The 21356-nt window shown below is 36.4% G+C and overlaps 1 protein-coding gene across 1 annotated transcript in view; it reads left to right on the forward strand.

Moving 5' to 3' along the window:
• FBN2 (fibrillin 2) overlaps window positions 1-21356 on the forward strand; it is a gene marked incomplete at both ends in the record, with an annotated part of 261800 nt that overhangs the window by 162868 nt on the left and 77576 nt on the right. Inside the window, 7 exons of the mRNA XM_080804778.1 lie at window positions 2272-2424; window positions 5801-5854; window positions 7445-7570; window positions 10220-10345; window positions 15311-15430; window positions 20168-20305; window positions 20912-20962. Of these exons, the coding sequence (XP_080660904.1) occupies window positions 2272-2424; window positions 5801-5854; window positions 7445-7570; window positions 10220-10345; window positions 15311-15430; window positions 20168-20305; window positions 20912-20962 (768 nt within the window). The remainder of the gene's footprint in view (window positions 1-2271; window positions 2425-5800; window positions 5855-7444; window positions 7571-10219; window positions 10346-15310; window positions 15431-20167; window positions 20306-20911; window positions 20963-21356) is intronic.

The following is a 21356-nucleotide window of genomic DNA, read 5'->3' on the forward strand; positions in this document are numbered from 1 at the left end:
GTTAATTTTCTTTGTCCTAATTGTGCTCTTTATTAGCTCTGTGGCTTTAGGCAAGATACATTACCTCTCTGTACCTCCTTGCCTCCTTAGTTTTTTGACAATTAAATAAGTTAATATTAGACTTACTTGTATAAAGCTTTGAATGGTGTCTAGCATTTAGAGCATGCCCAGTAAGTTAGCTCTTACAGTTGTTACTATTTTATTAGAATAGCAGCATCATATCTAAGGCATAGTCTTAGAGTTGCTACTTTAGGCAATAAAGAAAGGTTGACACTAAAGAAAGAATAAAATGAAATTAACATTTTGCATCCAAACACACTTTACCAGTGGTATGTAGAATCTGAGAAAATCCTTTAAAAAATTCTATTCTTTAAGTAAGAGTGATGAAGGAATTCGATAACATGGAAAACATACAGCTCAGCAGCATTTCGGTCCAGGTCCTCATCAAAACATTTATGTGATGGAGCTTTTGATGCCTCCTACCCTGTTCACCCATGAGCAGTTAGTGTTAGTTATTATGAACTAGAGTTCCAACCTGGTACCTTTTAACAGGAAAAGGTTGACTGTCCTCATTAAAAATAGAAGAGAGAAATAAGGTAGTCACCATGTTTTTTGAGTATTTCCTGTATGTCTTACACACTGTGGTTAGTGCTTAACAAACAACTCTCATTTATTATGTAAACTCTGTCCTTATTTAATGAATGAGGCAAGTGTTAAATATTTCACATAAGGTCCATCCCACAGGGACCAGAACCCAGGACAGTCCGTGTCCCCAAAACCTACACATAGGTAGCCACTTTGCTTTTCTGGTGTTGGGTATTCTAAACAACTTAGATAATCTGTAACCCAGAGCAATATGTAATTTGTCTCTCTCCACCAGTGAGTACCATCGGCTTTTTATCATCTTGCTTCTAAAAACTGTGAGGATTATCTTCTCAACATGGACATAGAAAAAATTTTGACCATCTCTGATGCCTTCTGAGATAATAGATGTTATCCTAGTTACAAAAATCATATTGTAAATCAAACTATATTCTATTTGTGCATATTTGTCTTTGAGTCATGTCCTACTCTTATGTGTAACTCAGAGCTAACTTTGCTAACCTCCATCTCAGCAGAAGCAGAAGGGGACAACATGTCCTCTCTGGAGGATTTTTGTGGTAAATTTCATGTCCTCTTCCATATGAGCGTTCACACATCTCATCGTCTGGTGCAGCTATAAATCTCACTTTTTAATGACAAACATCACCAGATCTTAAGAAAGCAGTAGGTGACACAGTGGGTTACTCTGTGTAATAAGTAGATAAAATTATTTCCAACAAGTTTTGAATAACTTTGTCAGTGTAGTGTTTAAAAGCTATGCTGCTTCTCTGGCCTCTCTGGTGATCTGTGTTTTTTATAGTTCACCATTTACTGTCTCATAAAGTTGTAGCATATTTTATGAGAATTCAGAGTGAGAGCCTAAGCCGAATATGCTTCTTAGGGACACACAGCAGGAAGAGGAAGAGCTTTAGGAGTCCCACAGCCTGAGTATGAACTCCAGCTTGGGCACTGGGTAGTCTAGAGCTTGGAGCTACTTAAAGAATCCCTCTGAACCTTGCCTTCCTCATCAACAAAGTACGGATAATGATCACTGTCCTATGGACCTGTTGATGAGAATGTTCAATGGGATGATGTCTGTAAAGCAACTAATGCAAGGCTAAGGACACATACCAGTGGCTATTATTTTTATAACTGGGTTTTGAGAGTCTGAGATTAAAACATAGTTCACAGTAGTCAGCTGGGGGTTGACAAGAAAGGCCCTCTAACTCAGAAAGTTGAAGTAAGAAATCTCATGACCAAGCAGTGTCCTCTCAAGGTTGTTTAGTTCACTGCATTTTGTTGTTCTGAGAACTTCCAAAATAGAAATAAAATGTGTCATTTTGAGTATTGGGTAGCCAGTGATATGAGCTCGAAGTGATGTTTATAACAGTGGTGTTATATACCTGCTTCTGTAAAAGGCCTGGGGGGTAAGTGTGGTAATGAATGCTTGTTTAGTGCATAAAACTTCATGGAGGAAAAGGGGAAAAAAAAAAAAAAGAATTGTCGACAGTACACATTTGTTGATTTCTGAGCACTGTTATATGCTAAAGATACAAAGAAGAAGAAAAGTGTCAGGAGCCCTCCAGAAACTTCCCATCTAGTAGCCATTTAGGTTAAAGAAGCCCTCGGTTTTGAAATCCCTTTATCTGTAGCAGCATCTCAAATTACTATTCTTCTCCCTCCTTTTAGATACTCACATGCGCAGTACGTGCTATGGTGGGATCAAGAAGGGAGTGTGTGTCCGTCCTTTTCCGGGTGCGGTGACCAAGTCCGAATGCTGCTGTGCCAATCCTGACTACGGTTTTGGGGAGCCCTGCCAGCCCTGCCCTGCTAAAAATTCAGGTAGCCCCCATTTGCCAGTTTCACATCTGGTAAAGAATCTGGAAAGGTAACGTTAAATATTTGGCCAAAGAGTATATCGGCTCTGTTTTCTGTTGAAGAATTCCAAATCTGTGTTGGTATTTGAGGCATATGATGAGATTTGACCTGTAGTTACCTATGATCCCTGGGCAGAGTACACACAGGGAATAGAAGAAAGTATTTGCTGACCTAATTAGGATTGTTAGAACGGATTTCTTACGTGGATTCCTTAGCCTCACTGTTTCCGATCATTGGGAAGGTGAATAGCCTAAAATCCACTGTTATTTTCAAGGTTATGTTAAATTCACAACAGCCTGATTTTATTTATTTTTCATCTTGCCAAAGCGTAGTCTAAGGATGCAGTCTGTCAGTAGTTCCAGCAAGTAATGAACATTTTTACTAATTTATTCACAAATACAGGCAGATTGCATGGTCTATTTCTTTGACTGTTCTGACTCTTGGTTATTCGTATTTTTACAAATCTGTACCAAATTTGTGTAAATATAGTAGGGATTCAAGAATAAACACAATCTCTTTTTTTCTTTAAAGTGGGGAATAGTTGAGAGCATAGGCAGGCAAACATATAAACTACAGGTTATTATGGTTAGTGCCATAAGAGGGACGGAAACAGAACTGGAGAGCACAGAGGAAGAAGCAGTAAGTGGTCTGGGGAAGCTGGGAGGGACTTCAGGGGGCTGGGGGTGGGGGTGGGCTTCTGCTCAGTTTGGTCTTGAAAAAAGGCTTAAGAACATTCCAGGTGGGCGCCTGGGTGGCTCAGTGGGTTAAGCCTCTGCCTTCAGCTCGGGTCATGATCTCAGGGTCCTGGGATCGAGTCCCGCCTCGGGCTCTCTGCTCAGCGGGGAGCCTGCTTCCCCCCACCCCTCTCTCTCTGCCTTGCCCCTCTGCCTACTTGTGATCTCTCTTCCCTCTCTGTCAAATAAATAAATAAAATATTTTTTAAAAAAGAACATTCCAGGTAGAGGGTGGAAGAAATGCATTCTAGCAAAGAGAAATGGCTTGTAATTCTGTCGAAAATCATAAGTGAATTGTTCAAATCTTAGCAGAGCATCAGAGTTCTTCTGGAAGGAACTGAGCATGATATTTTTTTGAAAAAAGAGTTCATATAGGAACTCTTGCCCTAAAAATATTGATGTCAATTGTGCATGTTATCAAAGAAATACAAAGACTAGATAAAATGATGAGTGAACTAATGAAACCTGGAATCTAGGAACAGATGTGACTTTAAATGGGAATGTTGGGTACAATAAAGATGCCATTTAGGTCAGTGAGGAAAGATTGAAATAAGTAACAAATATTGTTGATAAATATTAGAAAAAATACGAAGTTAGCTCCCTGTGCTAGACCTTACAAAATAATCCTCTTGTAGATAGAATATATTAACTTTTTTGTTATTTTGTAATAATGGAGGGCTTTCAGAGCAGAAACCAAACACTAAAATACACGTGTAACTTGGAAAAACATGTTCCTTAATTTATAAGGAATTTGCATTAATCTGTAAGGAAAGTTGAAATCATCTATAGAAAAAAGTTCAATGCACACAAACAGGATTTCACAAAGCACAAATGCAAATGGTAGAGAACCACATGAGAGAATGTACTCAACTTGAAAGAAAGTTAAAATAAGACATCATTTTTGTTTATTATATTGCTTTTGCCCATATGGGTACTCTCTCATACTGCTGATTGAAGGCTGACCTGGGACATGTAGGAAGAGGAAAACTAGCAGAAGCCTTAAAAAGAGGCATAATTCTGAGCAGTTTTACTAAGAGATTAACTTAGTGATAAATTTAAATTTCATATTATTCTTATAATTGTTATAAAGTTGGACAAACTTGATTTCATCATTAAGAGATTGTTTGAATAAATGTGGTGTATCCACATAACTGAGAAAAAATATTTAATAGTCTCTATGAGAAAAAATATATAATAGTCTATATTTAAATGGAATATTAACATGAAATGTATGTGATACAATGTAGAGGATCCCAGCCTTTCCCCACTTAACCTTCTATGATCTGGGGCAAGTCACTTCCATCTGTGTCCCAATTTTCTCAGGTGTCGGAGAGGGGAACTAATGGTATCTGGTTTGTGAATATTATTCGGCTACGAAAAAAATGAAATCTTGCCATTTGCAATAGGTAGGATGGACCTAGAGGGTATAATGCTAAGTGAAATAAGTCAGACAAAGATGAATGCCATATGGGTTGATTTATATGTGAAAGCTAAAAAAAAACAAATAAAGAAACAGAAGTTGAAGCAGAGCCATAAATACAGAGAACAAACAAACAAACAAACTAGTGGGAGGGGGTAAAAGGTTAAGCCAAATGGATGAAGGAGAGTGGTAGGTATAGCCTTCCAGTTATGGAATCAGTAAGTTACACGGATGAAGGCGCAGCATAGGGAATACAGTCAGTGCTGTTTTAACTGTGTTGTGTGGTGAGGAATCATTGCTGCACTTGTGATGAGCACAACAGAATGTATCAAATTGTCCGGTCACAATGTTGTACACCGAAAATTAATGTAATATTGTGTATCACCTACACTTCAATAAAATAATTATCCAGTTCCTAATATTGGGAGGATCAAATAAATTATTAGATGTAAAATGCTAGAATAACACCAGACACATGGTAAATGCTCTTATACCAAGTATTGTTTATTATAGTTTTGTTATTGAGACAAAAAATATTAAAATACATTCTCTACAATGCAATTTGGGTTTTTTTAAAAAGTTTCCATATGTAGAAAATGTTTGAAACCTTTATCAGTGTTTTAACTGTATTCAGAGTGATAATCACTAATTTTTTTTATGCTTGTGATTTTGAAATTGTTACAATAATCACGTGCTAGAAAAGAGTAATCACTTTTTCATTTTAAAAATTATTATGCTGAGTGAAATAAGTCAAACAGAGAAAGTCAAGTATCATATGGTTTCACTTATTGGTGGAGCATAACAAATAATATAGAGGACAAGGGTAGATGGAGAGGAGAAGGGAGTTGAGGGAAATTGGAAGGGGAGGTGAACCATGAGAGACTATGGACTCTGAAAAACAACCTGAGGGTTTTGAAGGGGCGGGGTGGGAGGGTGGGGGAACCAGGTGGTGGGTATTAGGGAGGGCACAGATTGCATGGAGCACTGGGTGTGGTGAAAAAACAATGAATACTGTTACGCTTTAAATAAATTAAAAATTTAATTAAAAAAAATTTATTTGCCAGTAATTTTTCTTCAGAATACTTTTGGAGTGAGGTAAGTGACTCATGTATGGAGAGATAGAGTTTGGAGTTTTTAATTTATGTGTTTTTTGTTTTGTTCTGTTTTGTTTTGTCTTGTCTTCTAGCTGAATTCCATGGTCTTTGTAGTAGTGGAGTAGGGATCACTGTGGATGGAAGAGGTAACTCTATTCGGTTCTCACTCTTATAGTAATTATGGAATGAATATGAATGTATTTAATATTTTTAAAATATATCAGCATAAAATAATAAGATAAATTGTCTCTTAGAACAGTGATTATAAGCTACATTTATTAAGTGGTATGTAGTTGTACATTTTTCATAATAGATAAATATTTATCTGTTAAATATATATATTGTTGAAAATGTCCCTATCAAGCTACACCCATAATTTTGCAGGTACTATTGCTTAAGAAGAGACTGAAGTTGGTATCTAGGTTTAAAGAAAAGTGAATCATTTTAAAGAAAAATATTAAATAATGGTGCTGACATGATTAAAAAAAATCTTTAAGAGATACTTGAAATGGATTAAGTTTGGGATTTACTACCCTAAAAATAAGTTCAGATTGTTTATGTTTAAAAATTCTGAGATGTTTCTATATTTAAGGAAGTGAAATTCACTGACATTTTCTTATCTTAATAAAACTTAGTAATATGATACACAAAATTCAACCATGAAACCTTGAATATTAAATAAATATGTGTTTATAACTTTAAAGTTCTTCTACTATATGTAGAAGTTTGCTATATGTTTGCTGTAAGTTCTATACTATATGTATAGTATATACATATAGTTTCTTTTGTGTTTTTTTAACTCTAGGGTACTGTTAGTCTTCACTTTATGTATATTTTTTTCTCTTTTCATGTTTGAGATTTTAGACACATTACAGTTGAGTTGACAGCAATATTGCAACTTTATGATGAATATCAAAAACCAGAATAAACAAACTGTTACATGGATGTTTCTCCCCAAAATGAAATAGCTGACATTTCTAGAGTATTTTAAGGTCTCCAAATTCTAGGAAACAGTTGTTAGGATTAAAATTTGAGCATGGTGACCAACATTTGTTTTTGCTCACCCCCTCTCGATACCATCACCCCAGCAGAGCCAGCCCCTTGTTGGAACTGCTAGATTGCTCATATAAGTGCATCATTCCGCAAGTCTTGCTGCCCCTGGTTGACAGAGTAGTCTGGTTCGTGGCTCATTGCCAACCATTGTGTTCTCAAGCACCCACGTTTGAACTGTCCTCTCCATTAATTTCAACTTATCAACAATGAGAAATATTTATTAAGTATCATATCACTTACTTGACTGTAAAAAATGATAATAAAATAGAAATATTCTGTGCCTTTGGGGACTATAAAATTATACAGGGCACCCTAGTAAATGTTTGTCTTTTAATTAGATGGTTATATTACCTATCTGGTTAAGTTTTTCTTTGGATTTTGAGCCAACAGCCTATAAATTTCTTTATTAATTTTATTATAAATACAGGCACATTACATGGGTTAGTCCTTTGAATTTCTGCCAGTTCCCTTCATTTTTCTTTTAACTTACCAAGAATTGTCCTGTATCCCTCAGTTTTATTCTCTTATTCCTTATTTTCATTTTCTTTCCCTTTCTGAAAGACAGATAGATTGTGGGTTTGCAGAGGTAAACACTTAATATGTTGAATGGTCTTTATTAGGCCTGCATGTATCAACAAACAATAAAATATTTGTGAGCATTAAACTTTGAACATTTAATGCAGATATCAATGAATGTGCTTTGGATCCCGATATATGTGCCAATGGAATTTGTGAAAATTTACGTGGTAGTTACCGTTGTAATTGCAACAGTGGCTATGAACCAGATGTCTCTGGAAGAAACTGTATTGGTAAGTTGCTATATTTATAGAAGAGTATTGTGTATAGTTTAATTTCATGAATTATAAGAGAAATCAAAATACAAATAAGTGAATAAAACTGCAGATCTTATAGTTTCCCTTGTTTCTTTCTTAGTACCAAGAGATAAAAATACTGGAATCTACCCAGTTCTGTTACACAGTAACAAAGTTTTTATTGGCATAACTTAGTATTTAAACCATTCTTATTCCAAATGAATGGATGCATACCCAATTTTTAGCCTGTTGTATTTCTGCATGTATCTTAATCCTATAATTTTTCACTAAGAAATGGACTTCAGAGCTAATAGAGCAGTGTGGGTAATAAGAAGTTAAGAAAATAAAGTATTACAGGTTGAGGAAAGTTTGACTTAAAAGGAAACAGCTAGTTGCTATAACTTATCCAAACATGATCACTGAGATCGGTTTTTCTTTTTGTAATTTATAAAACAATGTTCGGAAAAACTCAAGTACATAGTTCATATATTCAAGAATTTGTGAAGAATTTAGGCTTTCTCATAGAGTACTTGAGTCTACTTTTAAAAAATGAATGTTTTTAATCCATCATATGTAATAATTGTTACTAACCATTGATGACTCTTACATCCAAGTATTGGTGATTATAATTAGAAAGAAATACGTTTTTCTGTACTTGTGGTACTGGCTTTTATTGAGTGTATTCATGTGATCTTGAGTTGAAGACATACATACAGATAGATGGAAAGAGCTGTATTAAATGTCATGTACTTACAATAGATTTTGATACAGGGAAAGATTATTGAAATTCATAAAAATATGTAAACCAGCTAGCTTATATTTACCAGAAGCAAAGTTACTTCCAGCATAATTCCCAAGTGCAGTTGAGCACACAGGCACCCTACTGAAAACAGGGAGATTCAGTGAGCGTCTATAAACTGGACACGGTTCGTGGTGCTCCTTCACTTTTTAAAGTAGGTATATGCATAGTTTTGATAAGAATTAAAACTACATTTTACAAATGTAAATGAAGGCAATTTTCAGTTTTAGTTTGCTACGGTTGCCTTAACAACATACCAAAATTTGAGTTGCTTAAAGCAAAAGAAATGTCTTATCTCACAGTTGTAAAGCCAGAAGTCTAAAATCAAGGCTTCCCGAGGGCTGTGCTCTTATGGCTCTGGGAGAGGATTCCTCCTTCCCTCATCTAGCCTCTGGTGTTTGCTTGCAATCCTGATGTTCTTTAGCTTGCAGGTGCATCACTGCGGTCATATGTCCATCTTTTCCCTATGTATTTTCACATCATCTTGTTGTTGTCTCACATCATTTCATTTCCCCTTTTTTATGGACAGCAATCGTATGGGATTACGGTTTACCCTAATGATGTCATTTTAACTTAATTACTCCTAAAACATTGCTATTTCCAAATAAGGTCACATTATGACTTCAACATAACTTTTTTTGAGGGACACAATTTAACCCATAGCATGTGGGTTATTCACTAGTGGGTAAATAATTTGTGATAGAGACACTTAATGCAACAATCATGGGGAAATTTACAGTAATGTTTAAAATATAAGGTTTTTAAAAATCAAGATTCAGAATTAGAGCAAAAACATAACATCCAAAGGAAAAAAAAATCAGATAAAACACCAAAAAAATAATGTTTATCAGAGCTGATGGTATCATAGCAAATATTTTTCTAATCTGTTTTTCAAATTTTCACAATATATATTGTATATCTTGTTTGGTATAAGGAACAATTATTATTTGCAAGTCTAAAAGTGTAAGTTGAAGGAACTTTTCTCTCCGAACTGCAATTTTTCTTTCTGTTATTAACTACATTTGCAAAAATAAATGTGGATAAGAAGGTAAAATTCAGTGTGAATTCTTAAACCTAAGCTGTAGATATTTTCTAGGCTGTTCTGGACCGCTAAAGGAATATACTAAATAGGTCATTAATTTCCCATTAAAAATGACTTTTTTCTGAAGTAAAAACACAATGCATAAAGAGTAGTAAACACCTTTTCTTTAGCTGCCATTTAATGTATTTTTATTATAATTTTAATCAGAAATTTTTTTTAGAAATTATCTGTTACTTTTTAATACATATAAATAAATATATAGGCAAGTCAGTTTTTTTTTAATATATTTCGTTGGTGCTTTAAAATACATAATGTGTGTGTGTGTGTGTGTATTTTCATTCCAGGGACTTCAAAACATTTTCACAGTAGCTACCAGTATAGGAATGTCCCATATGAGTAAAACCAAATATATTTTGCTTAAGATCAAGGAGTGTGCTTTGGGCATAAAAAGACTAAGAGTGGTGGGCAGATGGGTGAGATAGGCAAAGTGGATTAAGAAGTGCCAGCTTCCAGTTGTAAAATAAATAAGTTCTGGGGATGAAAAGTACAGCATAGGAAATACAGTCAATATTGTAAGAACTTTGTATGGCTGGGGACAGATGGTTCCTACACTTACCATGGTGAGCATTGCATATAATATTGTATGTCAACTATACTTGGACTAAAAGTATACTAATTTTCTAAAAGGAGAGATGAAATCAAGGAGGGATGAGAGAAAAAAAAACAAATAAAAATAAAACCTCGTTGGTCGCTGAGCTGTCCATTTCCCCATATGTATCTCCTGTCTTCCAATGGTTGCTTTCAGACATTGATGAGTGCTTGGTCAACAGACTGCTCTGTGACAATGGCCTATGCAGAAACACGCCTGGGAGTTACAGCTGCACATGCCCCCCCGGGTATGTGTTCAGGACTGAGACAGAGACATGTGAAGGTAAGAGCCACCTTCTTCGTCTTACGTGTGAGTAGTAAGTACCTAGATAGGCACAGATGTTCCTCAAGTACATGGATGAAATAAGATAGAAAACAGAGTGTTGTCTGAATATTCTTTAAATGTAATCATGTCTTTCAGCTCATCTGCCAGTTTTAGTAATAGCATGTACTGGGGCACCTGGCTGGCTCGGTGGGTGGAGTGTGTGACTCTTGATCTTGGGGTCCTGAGTTTGAGCCACACATTGTGTGTAGAGATTCCTTAAATAAATAAGTCATTATTTAAAGAAAGAAGAGAGAGAAAGAAAAGAAAGAAAAAAGGAAAGAAAGAGGGACAGAGGGAGGAATGAAGGAAGGAAGGAAGGAAATAGCATGTACTTAACCCAGTTTACAAATCTATCACTTTTGTTCCATTCAGATAAAATCTCAGCAAACACTTTGAAGTTAGCAGGGGGGAGAAAAGTGAAAAGAGCCAGTGCATTTTACTTGCTGAAATTAAATGTCAGATTTTTGTTTGTTTTCTTTTCCCCTTTGAAAAACTACTGTGACACATTCACACTATCCTGAGTTGTAATGGCAAGGTCAGCCCTGAGGCATTTGATTTATGACATGATTGATATGCCTCAGAGATTGGCCCAGAAAATATTTGGGGCTTGAATAGAAATGGCCATCTTATATAAATTTATAGTCTAAGAAAGTTTTCCTATTTGATGATTCAAAAGTTATTATTTGGGGTTCTAGATCATAAATCACTTTTTTAAAACGTACTCGTTTCCTTCTGACTACATTCCTGTAGAGGGGACATTATGTGAGTGACTTCCATGACAAAAAGCCTCATTTCCGCTGAGATACCAGCTAAGCAGGCAGCATGCATCAGTTATGTTTTTGTTCCTTGAGGAAAGTGCTGTGTATCTCAGAATAATCTGTTGTATGACTACTGGTCATTGCTCTTTTTAAGTCTCGCTGTGTGGGCCTGTAGAAGTGTATGATGACATTCTTGAATCCAGAAACTGCTGCCAAAGTCACTTAAAAAAAAAAAAGATTTCATCTTTAATTATTTTGAACAGACCTTTCCTTATCTGTTAAAGTATTTATTTCTTAGTGACTCCATAGCCAAGAAAAGGGCAATAGTAATATGATGCAAAAAGACGTTAACATTCTCTCTGTCTTATTGTTTCATTTCAAAGCATTCTTGTGAACAGAAATAAGTTAGGACTTGAACAACATGCCAGAACACGAGTAACTCAGCCAAAATCAATGAAATGCAATTACAAAGTGCGATTCTAAGTTTGGATTGAATTGGAGGGGCCATTGAAAAACAGTAATTAGCCTGGAAAAAAGAAGAAAAATAAAAAAGAAAAGAGAACCTTGGTATAAAATGTACTTTCTCTAAACTTAGTCCTATTAACTGTCCTTTTGGAGGAGCTCCTCCAAGAAGAGCACTAAACTTCAGTCCTAGTTAAAGTACTTGAGGATTCATCTTCTCCATAGTTGAGCAGTTTTTTTCAAAACTCATAGAGTTTTGAAGATCTTTCTGTCAGACAGAAAAATTGTCTTTTCAAAGTAGCTCAGGCTTTGCCACTATGCTCACCTAGAATGTTTCCTAGCACCCATTCCCACCCCGCTCTGACACCTGTCATCCTTCAGAATTGCTCTGAGAAACTTCGTACTTTGTAAAAAAAAAAAAAAAAAAATATTCAGCCATATCTCCTCCATACATTTTTTTGGAGGATGGGGGAAGGGAATTCAAGGGTTGTATTTTTTTTTCTTTGTTCCCGACTTTCAGCTCTTTTTCCCACTGCTCTTTATCAGTTTTTACCTATTTTGTTTTTGAGGATAAGCTTCTGTTAAATGTCAAGAAGCACTGAAAGCAAGAGCACTTTAGGACACCTTCTTGGTTTAACTAGGAAGCTGATGAACTTGTTTCCCTGTCCACAGTCACAATACCCTTCGGTGCTATTATGAGAGAAGCACATGATGGGGAAAACTGAACTGTCTTTGAATAGGTTTGGTCCAAGTTCTATTTGTATACTGAATTTGTCAGTGATATTTATAGCATATTCCCACCATTTTAACAGGTAAAATGGGGTCGAAGGGTACAAAGGGCCCAAATACCAAAACAAATCAAAGGTTGGGGACTCTCCCGCCTATAGGAACACTCAAAGAGTAGGAGCTAATAATGCTTAATAATATAATGCAGGATGATTACATACACATGAGGAACATTAATACTAAATCAGGCAGCAGCATTGGTTAGAAAGAGTGCCCTTTATTTTTGTCCAGAGGATAATTGTTCCTGATAAATCTAAGCCTTTTCTTTAATATGAAATATATATCTGTCATTCCTAAGAAAGAAGTTCATCTTATGTAGAGAGAAGAGAAATGACAGAGAACTATTTTGGCTGTAGTCTTACGACATTGCTGGAAATAAAAATGATTTATTGTGAGAAACCTAACCAAATAACTTAGTTCTTACTTTCTTCCCACTGCTAAGTTATTTGCATTTTATTAAGTGGCTTAAAGAAATAAAAAAACAACTTTAAGGCCACAAATTTCTTTTTCCCTTGGGTCTTCTTATTTCTGCCATTGCATTCACACAGTAAGTGTATCTGCCCAAAGCACTTCTCTTTTTTCTGTTCTTTCTAAACTAATTTCCAAAGACGAGGCAGGGAAGTATTAGCAGATTCACTTGAGATTTGTGCTTTCTCTGTATATATTTACTATAGTCACTAATTTTCTTGTCATTTATGTTTTCAACAGGCTGTTTTAAATATATAATAAATAGCAGTGATAATAAAGATCCTCATATTTCAGACTGAAATTACAAAAAAATTATTTTCGTTTTTTCTGAGCTCTGTGAGTCTGTGAAAGTTAACATTTTTACAGCAAGCACTGTGGTTTAGATTGTGTTTCCAGTGACATAACTAGTTAAATGTAAACCAGATGTGCTTTGAAGTTTATTTCCAGGAATGTACAGTGAACTGTTTCAATTCCTGGTTCCATGACATTTATAACATAAAAACATTGTATTTAAAGAAAAATTAAACACTTGATATTTGTAGCTGTCATTGCATGGGTTTATAGTTTTGGAGTTTATAACTGCTTAATTTAGAATAGGAATTTGGAAATATATGATACTGACATTTTGCTTTCTGGGGAGTGTCTTACAAATGAAATTAATAGGTGAATTATATATAGTTTGTCCTCAGATTACTTATCTCCTCCTTGTTTTCTTTGTTTGGGGGTTGGTTTTTTGTTTTTGTTTTTGTTTTTTTTTTTTTGGCTCTCTGATTCCTTTTTTACATTGTGTTTTTACTAAAAGAATTTCAGTACTCTGGAATAGATGTTTTCTTTCCAAATCTGTGCTGTATTTATAAAACTTGCTCTTGTATTTTTCCTTTAAGAGGATTTCTTGGCACAAACAACTTGAAGAAAAAAAGATGAATTCATATTTCTTCAATTTCTACTTCATGAATTAAATTAGTACCTGTGTACTTCTTGAAGTAACAAAGTCCATAGCCATTTTCTTTTCTTTTTTTTTTTTTTAAGATTTTATTTATTTATTTGACAGACAGAGATCACAAGTAGGCAGAGAGGCAGGCAGAGAGAGAGGGGGAAGCAGGCTCCCTGCTGAGCAGAGAGCCCAATGCGGAGCTTGATCCCAGGACCCTGGGACCATGACCTGAGCTGAAGGCTGAGGCTTTAACCCACTGAGCCACCCAGGCACCCCCCATAGCCATTTTCCACATTGATTTTTAAATTTGCATTTCAAGTCCACAGACTTGCAGATGAGTAGTGAGCCCTGCCTTTTCAAGACCAGTTTGGTTTATATTGACTTGAGACGTTCAGGCGTTAAGCATTGTAGCATTTTAGTTATTTTCTTGTTTTCCTCAATATAGTATTCAATATTCAATTCAAAGAGGTGTTTAGAAAAAAGTGCTGTGGTGAACTCAGAAACCTGTGTTCAACAGCAACAAAAAAATGCCTTGAGGTATGCTGACCTATTTCACATAGTTAACCAAGTACAAAAAGAAATCTTTGCATCTCTTCTTTAAGTTGAGCAGTTGAATTTATACAGAGAGTCAGTTTTGGATATTGTTTCTATTACTTGGACCGAAGCCTGTATTTATTTTTAATTAACTCCTGTTAAACTAATTCTGTTGGCTTCAGATTTGCTTTAGTTACCACTTGAGAACATGGGCATGCTCTGTTTACTTCTAACCCTCAATAGCAATTGTTTATATTACATGGTCTAATTTGATTAAGGATTCAATGCAGATTAATGATAGGAAAGGTCTGCTTTAAGCAATTGAAAGTGATTTTTTTTTAATTTTACCAAAATCAATTGTGCTTTAACAGACTTTCCACACCATACATCTAAATGTGAACAGGCTGAAGAGAGAGGCAGGTAGAGGGGCCTAAAAGAGAATGCTCTCCTCAGTATTAAAGCTTCATCCTTGTCTCCTGACTTGTACCCAGGAATTTGGAGTGAAAGCCAACATTGTGATATATTGTCTCTAATACAGGCTTTTTACTTCTTGTGAAAGCTCCCAGAGCCACAGATGACAGAAACAGTCAACCTTTGTGCACAACATATTGTACCCAGGAATATATATGTTCTTTCCATGTATTCAGATTTCAGATTTCCCACAGGGCAATTATATCTTATTGAGGGGGAAATCAATTCAATTTACATAAAGTTGCACTGAAATAGTGACAAGTAACACACTAACCCCTTTGCAATATTGGGCTGATTCCTATAGTCCTCCTGATCCCCTAGCCATGTCTGTGTGTATCCACACTGTGAAATTCATGTCTCCATTCCCCATTCACTTTATGCCTCATAGATCCATAATAAAATTGCAAGAGCCAAGTTTACCAGACATTCTGGCATAGCATGGCTTGTTGGAATAATATTTTCCAGAAACACATGGCAGTTCTAACAGAATGTTTTCCTTCTGGATTGTAGATATAAATGAATGTGAAAGCAACCCATGTGTCAATGGGGCCTGCAGGAACAACCTTGGATCTTTCAATTGTGAATGTTCTCCTGGCAGCAAACTCAGCTCAACAGGATTGATCTGTATTGGTAAGACTTATGCACAGTGCTGGGGTTTTGGTTTCACTGCCAACCTGAGTGGGGACTGCAGACCTTAACCATGGATGCAAACTGAACATGATCACAGGAAGCTAGTAATTAGGAGTTGCATTAGTTGTTTGCTCTCATTATTGAGATGAGAGTAAAACATGATGGCGTAAATGGGCAGACTCTTGAATGCTGTTAGCTTCTAAGAAGTATTCCTTTCGTGCGAGTAGATCTATTATGCTGTAAGTTATGAGCATTTGCATACCACACACATACTTACATTCGCTACCCTGAGAATGCCCCAGGTACCATACATTCAAATCCCGGCTGCATACTTTTTATAACAAGCTTCAAAACAAAAATATGAGAGTTGGGACTCATTAACAGGACAAGAATTTGAAGATTTTAAACCTTAAACATATAGAAGGAATTTATTATTTTTTTAAATTTCATCCATCAATCATGAATGTATAGGCCCCACAGGAAGGAAGGAAGAAAAGAGAACTGTTTTCTTAATTTCAGAGATCTCTCAGGAGAAAGATTCCGAAACTTCCAATCTGGCATCTTTTTGTATGTTTGAAAAGATTTAAGGTCAGGTTGTGATAATGATGGTAGGACATGTATCAAATGGTCTGATCTATTACTGTAAAAAGCAGTCCAGCACATGCAAGGGGAAGAACTGGACCAGTGTCCAGACTCCATTGGCCAGGCACAGGACAATTCACACCATTAGCTGGTATCCACTTTTAATGTAAACTCAATCTGTATTTTCAGATAGGAAGGTATTTTAGTTCTACACAGTACCAGATAAATTGCCAGTTTTTGTTTGTTTTCCAGTCAATATGAATTTCCACTTCATGTTTGCCAAAGACAATAGTGTTTTTGGTATAATGTCTGATGCTAACAATGTTTATCTGGATGGTAGAGGATCTGTTTGTTACACAAAGGGAAATGACCAGGGACAAACTTATCAATGAAAACCTGTCCTTTGGGGAAATGCCAGTTCCTCATCTCTCAGTGAGGTGCAGCTGATGAAATTTGAGCCTTGCTCAGCTCTCCATATTAGGAAATAGACTGCCATCTGCCTAGCGCATTACATCTTTTCTTACAGAATTCCACTGGGGGAGGGACAGAGGTTGGATCAGGTGAGGCAGAAATATTTTTGCTAGGCCACAATTAACTGAGATAGAGTCATTTTATTGTTCAAAGGAAATGAACTCAGCATTAACTAATGTCAGTTAATTGTCAATTAAAATCAATAAATTAATGTCTCAAAAAATTAAACCTATATGCCACTTAGGTATCAAAGGTATCTTAGTTTTTGCCTCATCCTAAAAACTTGTATCATTTTGGCCTTTTACTGTGTATTTATTAGTGAAAAAAGAACAAAGACTTTTTACTCCCGAGTCATTATGTTGGGCAACTAAACACCACTGTATTTTTCTCAGTAGTGTGTTAGGAGTTTTTGTTGGTTGTGATCAAATTTGAATATCCCAGCCTAGAGCTGCTCAGAAAGAAATTTACTTAACATTTTAAAATTTTAGACATCATTTTATGTTTATTCCGTTGAAAACTGAATTCTAGCTTTTAAAAAGGAAATAGATCATAAAATATACACAGGGAAAACTACAAAATTTTTTTAATAGGACTGACAGTGGCTCTAATCAGTGATCAGCTTCCAAACTGCTCTTTCCTAGGAAGCATGTGTCTATATTAAGAACTGAAAAAGATTCCCCAATGTGCTTACTAATGTAAAATTAAGTTAGAGTGTATAGGAACTAGATAGACACTTAGAATGTTTAGAGATTTAGAATATATTGTGCAAACTCCTTAAATATAAATTAATCTTAAACTGTTCTGTAAATTGCTTGAAGAGACTATTGTATTCTGGTTGAAAATTATTAAATACTATCGAACAGTACATTTGATTAGTTTTTTCTACATGACATGGCTCGACATCCAATGGCTCCCTGTAATCCAGACCAATTTCCCTCATCTTTGGCTTCGGTCTGCATGCTGTCCTCAGATTCCATGGATGTGACAAGGACAGTAGCCTCCATGGTATCAATACAGTGGTCCTTCCTTCTTTCTTATCTTCAGTGTTAGCAGTGCTCTTCGCTCACACCTTCTCAAGTTTTCCATTTTTTTGTCTTCTTGTCTCCTTTTACTTTTCTGGCCCCTTTATCTCCATTTCCTTTGTTACATTTTCCATATCGTCCTGCCCTCAAGCTTGAAGTGTCTCCCTGGTCAGCCCCTTGAACCTCCTCTTGCCTTCTCTATCTACAGTCACGCTTAGATGGCCCCTACATTGACCTTCAAATGTATCTGTCATTCCTCAACCTCCCCACTGATTCCAGACTTGGATTTCCAACTCTCTGCACATTGTCTCCATTTGGATGTCCAATGGATATTTCAAATGTAGCATGGCCAAAACACAGTTGCTGTCTTTTGGCTTGAGCCTGTGTCTCCCAGAATCATTTCTGTCTTGGGAAATGGAAATTCCATCTTTACAATCAGCAGTCTCAAAATCTTTGGAGTCATCTTTGATGCCTTTCTTTCAAACACCACATTGAATCCATCAGCAATTCCCGTTGATTGTATTTGACATTTATGCATATTCCAATCTCTTCTCACCACCACTGCCCCCCCAGTCCAAGCCCCCAATATTTCTCTTCTTGATTTTTACTGTAGCATCTGTCTCATTTTTGTTTTCTCGATATTTACCACCCTACAGTCTTCCCTCAGAGGTCATTTTGTAAGCAAGGATTTCTCCAACTTCCCTAGATGATAGAACAGCCTTTCTCCAGTGTACACCCTCAAGACTGCTTATCCTGCTTTATTTTTTTCCGCATTCTTAAGCAGCCCCTGACCACACAGCTGTGTAACTACATCTGATGTGTGTGTGTGTCTATACACACACAGAAAATCAATCCGAGTGAGAGAGATGAATATGTATATATGTACCTGTGTATCAGTGCATTTTGTAACTTTTAAGCCTCATACCACACCAGCCAGAAGCATGATGTTGCAAAGTGGAGGCTCTGAAATCAGGCTGTGTATCCTTGACTTGTGATAGGGACACTAAACTAGGTGGGTGACTTTGGGTAAACTAATTAACCTCTGTGGGCCTCCTTTTTCTCATCTGAAAGTTACCTGTACCTTAGAGGCTGTTTTAACAAGTAAGTAAACAAACATGTGAAAAGCCAATAAAAAGCCTGTATTTTGAGTCCTGATACAAATGGTCTGATGAGAAAGTTTTTTCACATGCACCCCGTTTTCACCCAAACTGAATCTCAAAGCAGAAGAAAGCAAAGTGAACGTCCAGCTCTACTCCACAACTTTGCCCTGTCCTTTTTTGTATCTAGTCAAGGATGCAGTTGTTTTGTTCTGACCTCTGTCCCCAAGGCCTGAGGCTGCAGGGGACTTCCTCCTACCTGCTTGTGTCCAGTAAGGAATCAGAAACCACAGCTTCTTCCTTCCCGGCACTGCCAATTTCACTGTAATTTTCTTTCTGTTTCCCACCATGCTTTGTTTTTACTATTGAATTTGGCAGTGAAACTTTACCTGTATTATTAAATGAATTTTAAGGTAAATACTATAGGAATGTACTTTTTCTTTATTGTTCTCCAAGGCTGTGAGCCGCAATATGTTGCTAAATTGTTGTCAAACTCTTGTACAGACAGACTGCATAGCAGTCACATGAGGAGTTTGTCAAATGCAGGCTCCTGGGCCGCACACCTGGGCACTTGGGAACCCAGCATTTTAATTAGAACCTCAGTAATGTTGTGCGCCCCGAACTGGGAGCCACAGTACTGCAAGGAGAACTTTGGGTATGATTTATTTTACCTGAATTGTCCTGGCCCTGCCCACTGGGACTACATTCCTCATGACCATTCTGAAGTCCGCCGTGCAGCAGTCACAGAAGGGAGAGCTGTGTGATGTGCACACAGCTAAAATGTAAGAGCACTGAGCGTGAGGTGGTTGGATATACATCCTTTTTATATTAAATCTCCTATTTCTTATGTAGTTCACCATAAGCATGTATTCCTTTTTGAACTAGAGACAATGTTACATATATACTATGTAAAGGCAAACACCTGAAAGAAAATCTGTCACTCACTAGTCCTGGTGTGTCTTAGTGGTGGTTTTATAGGCGATGTTTCTTTTCTTCATCTTGTCGATTTTTTGGTAAATTATGCATCAAACAATTATCTTCAGTTAGAGAAATAACAGTTTCTCTGTAATAGGACATAAATTGTGTGCGATATGTTTGGTGGGGGACTACAAGAAAAGGGAATGATTTAAGGAATTTTTTTTGGTAAAATCTTAAGTATCAAAGCATTTATCATAAAAGATCAATCTTATCATAAAAGATCAACCTTTCTTCTTTTTTTATGCATTTTTCACTACAAGTAATCATCTTGTCATGGTAATTCACTGAGGTTGTGAATACCAGCGTAAAATCTTGGACAACAGTGCCACTCACAGAGTATCTGTAGATGTAATTGTATTAGTTGTCATATCCTGTGAGATGTACATGGTATAATTATTTGATTTATGTGTATGTAATATACTGTATTTAAAATACATGTACACATAAATTTGCTCAAAGAATATACATTAAAACATTTTAAAAATAATGCTTTTGTTGAATACTGTAAGAATTGCCTTTATTGTATATGAGTGAATTATATTATCTTCAGAGATGAGAGCTTCCCATCCCTTCCTGCTCCTTTTCAGACAGCCTGAAAGGGACATGTTGGCTCAACATCCAGGACAACCGCTGTGAGGTGAACATTAATGGAGCCACTCTGAAGTCGGAATGCTGCGCCACACTCGGAGCTGCCTGGGGAAGCCCCTGCGAACGGTGTGAACTAGGTAGGGGCCTGCCCCAGAACTCCTGCTGGGCTTCTCATTGGATAGCTTATCCTTCAGCTAGGCGGGCACCTGTTTCCCTATGTATTTCCATAGAGAGGAAGACCATAACATCATTACCCTCCCTAGAATATTTTCTCTGGTGAAATCTATTCACTTGATGAAATATGTATCTTGTTTATCCTTTTTCTGTAAGCAGACCTTTTGAGCATTTTCAACAAGAAAGGGAATTTCTGGTATTTAGCTGCTAGGTGATTGTCAGACCCTCCAGCGTTCTTGTTTGCAAATGTCCAAACAGAATGTGATGTCTCTTTCCTTTAAGCCTTTTTTACTTACTTTCTTGTAATTCAGCTGACATTGTGAAAGCAAAAATGAATTGTAAGAAAAACTTATGAGAATCTCCATGTAGGTCAACTCTACCCGGAATTAGCACAGTGTGTCATGTGCCACCCTGAATTGAATGGAGGGCACCTGGAGTCCTTGGCCTCTAAGATCCCAGCTCGTGGTTTCTATTCAGTTCAACTTAGATTCCATTATACTGGTCCTTGATCTTAAAACCATTATATTTTCTCTTACAATGAAGTAAAAACGTGTCTGTTGTTCTCACAGATACAGCTTGTCCAAGAGGGTTTGCCAGGATTAAAGGTGTTTCTTGTGAAGGTGAGTGTATACTTGGATGATACTATAAGTCTTTAGAGCAGTAAGCAAAATGAACATTCACTTTAGAGATATTTATCATTTTTAAAAGCCTTAAATTGCAGTAAAAATACTGAAAGGAATCAACAAATGCTTTAGAATAATACTCTCAGAAAACAGCTTAGAGTTCCCCCTTTCTCCTTTTTTTATGCTGTTGGGTAATTTTTTACAGGGACATCATTAGACATAAAGGCACAAAACAGCTGGGAAAGGAGCGTGTCTGGGCAGTTTTATGGACGGGCAAGGCTGTGGTAATTTTCACAGCTGGTACCTAGGAAACCCAGTAGTTGTGTTGTTGTGGAATATTTCTGTTCAACTCAAGTAATAGTCCACATTGTATTATAGATTGAATATGCTA

The sequence above is a fragment of the Martes martes genome (assembly GCF_963455335.1).
Source record: "Martes martes genome assembly, chromosome: 5".
NCBI lineage: Eukaryota > Metazoa > Chordata > Mammalia > Carnivora > Mustelidae > Martes > Martes martes.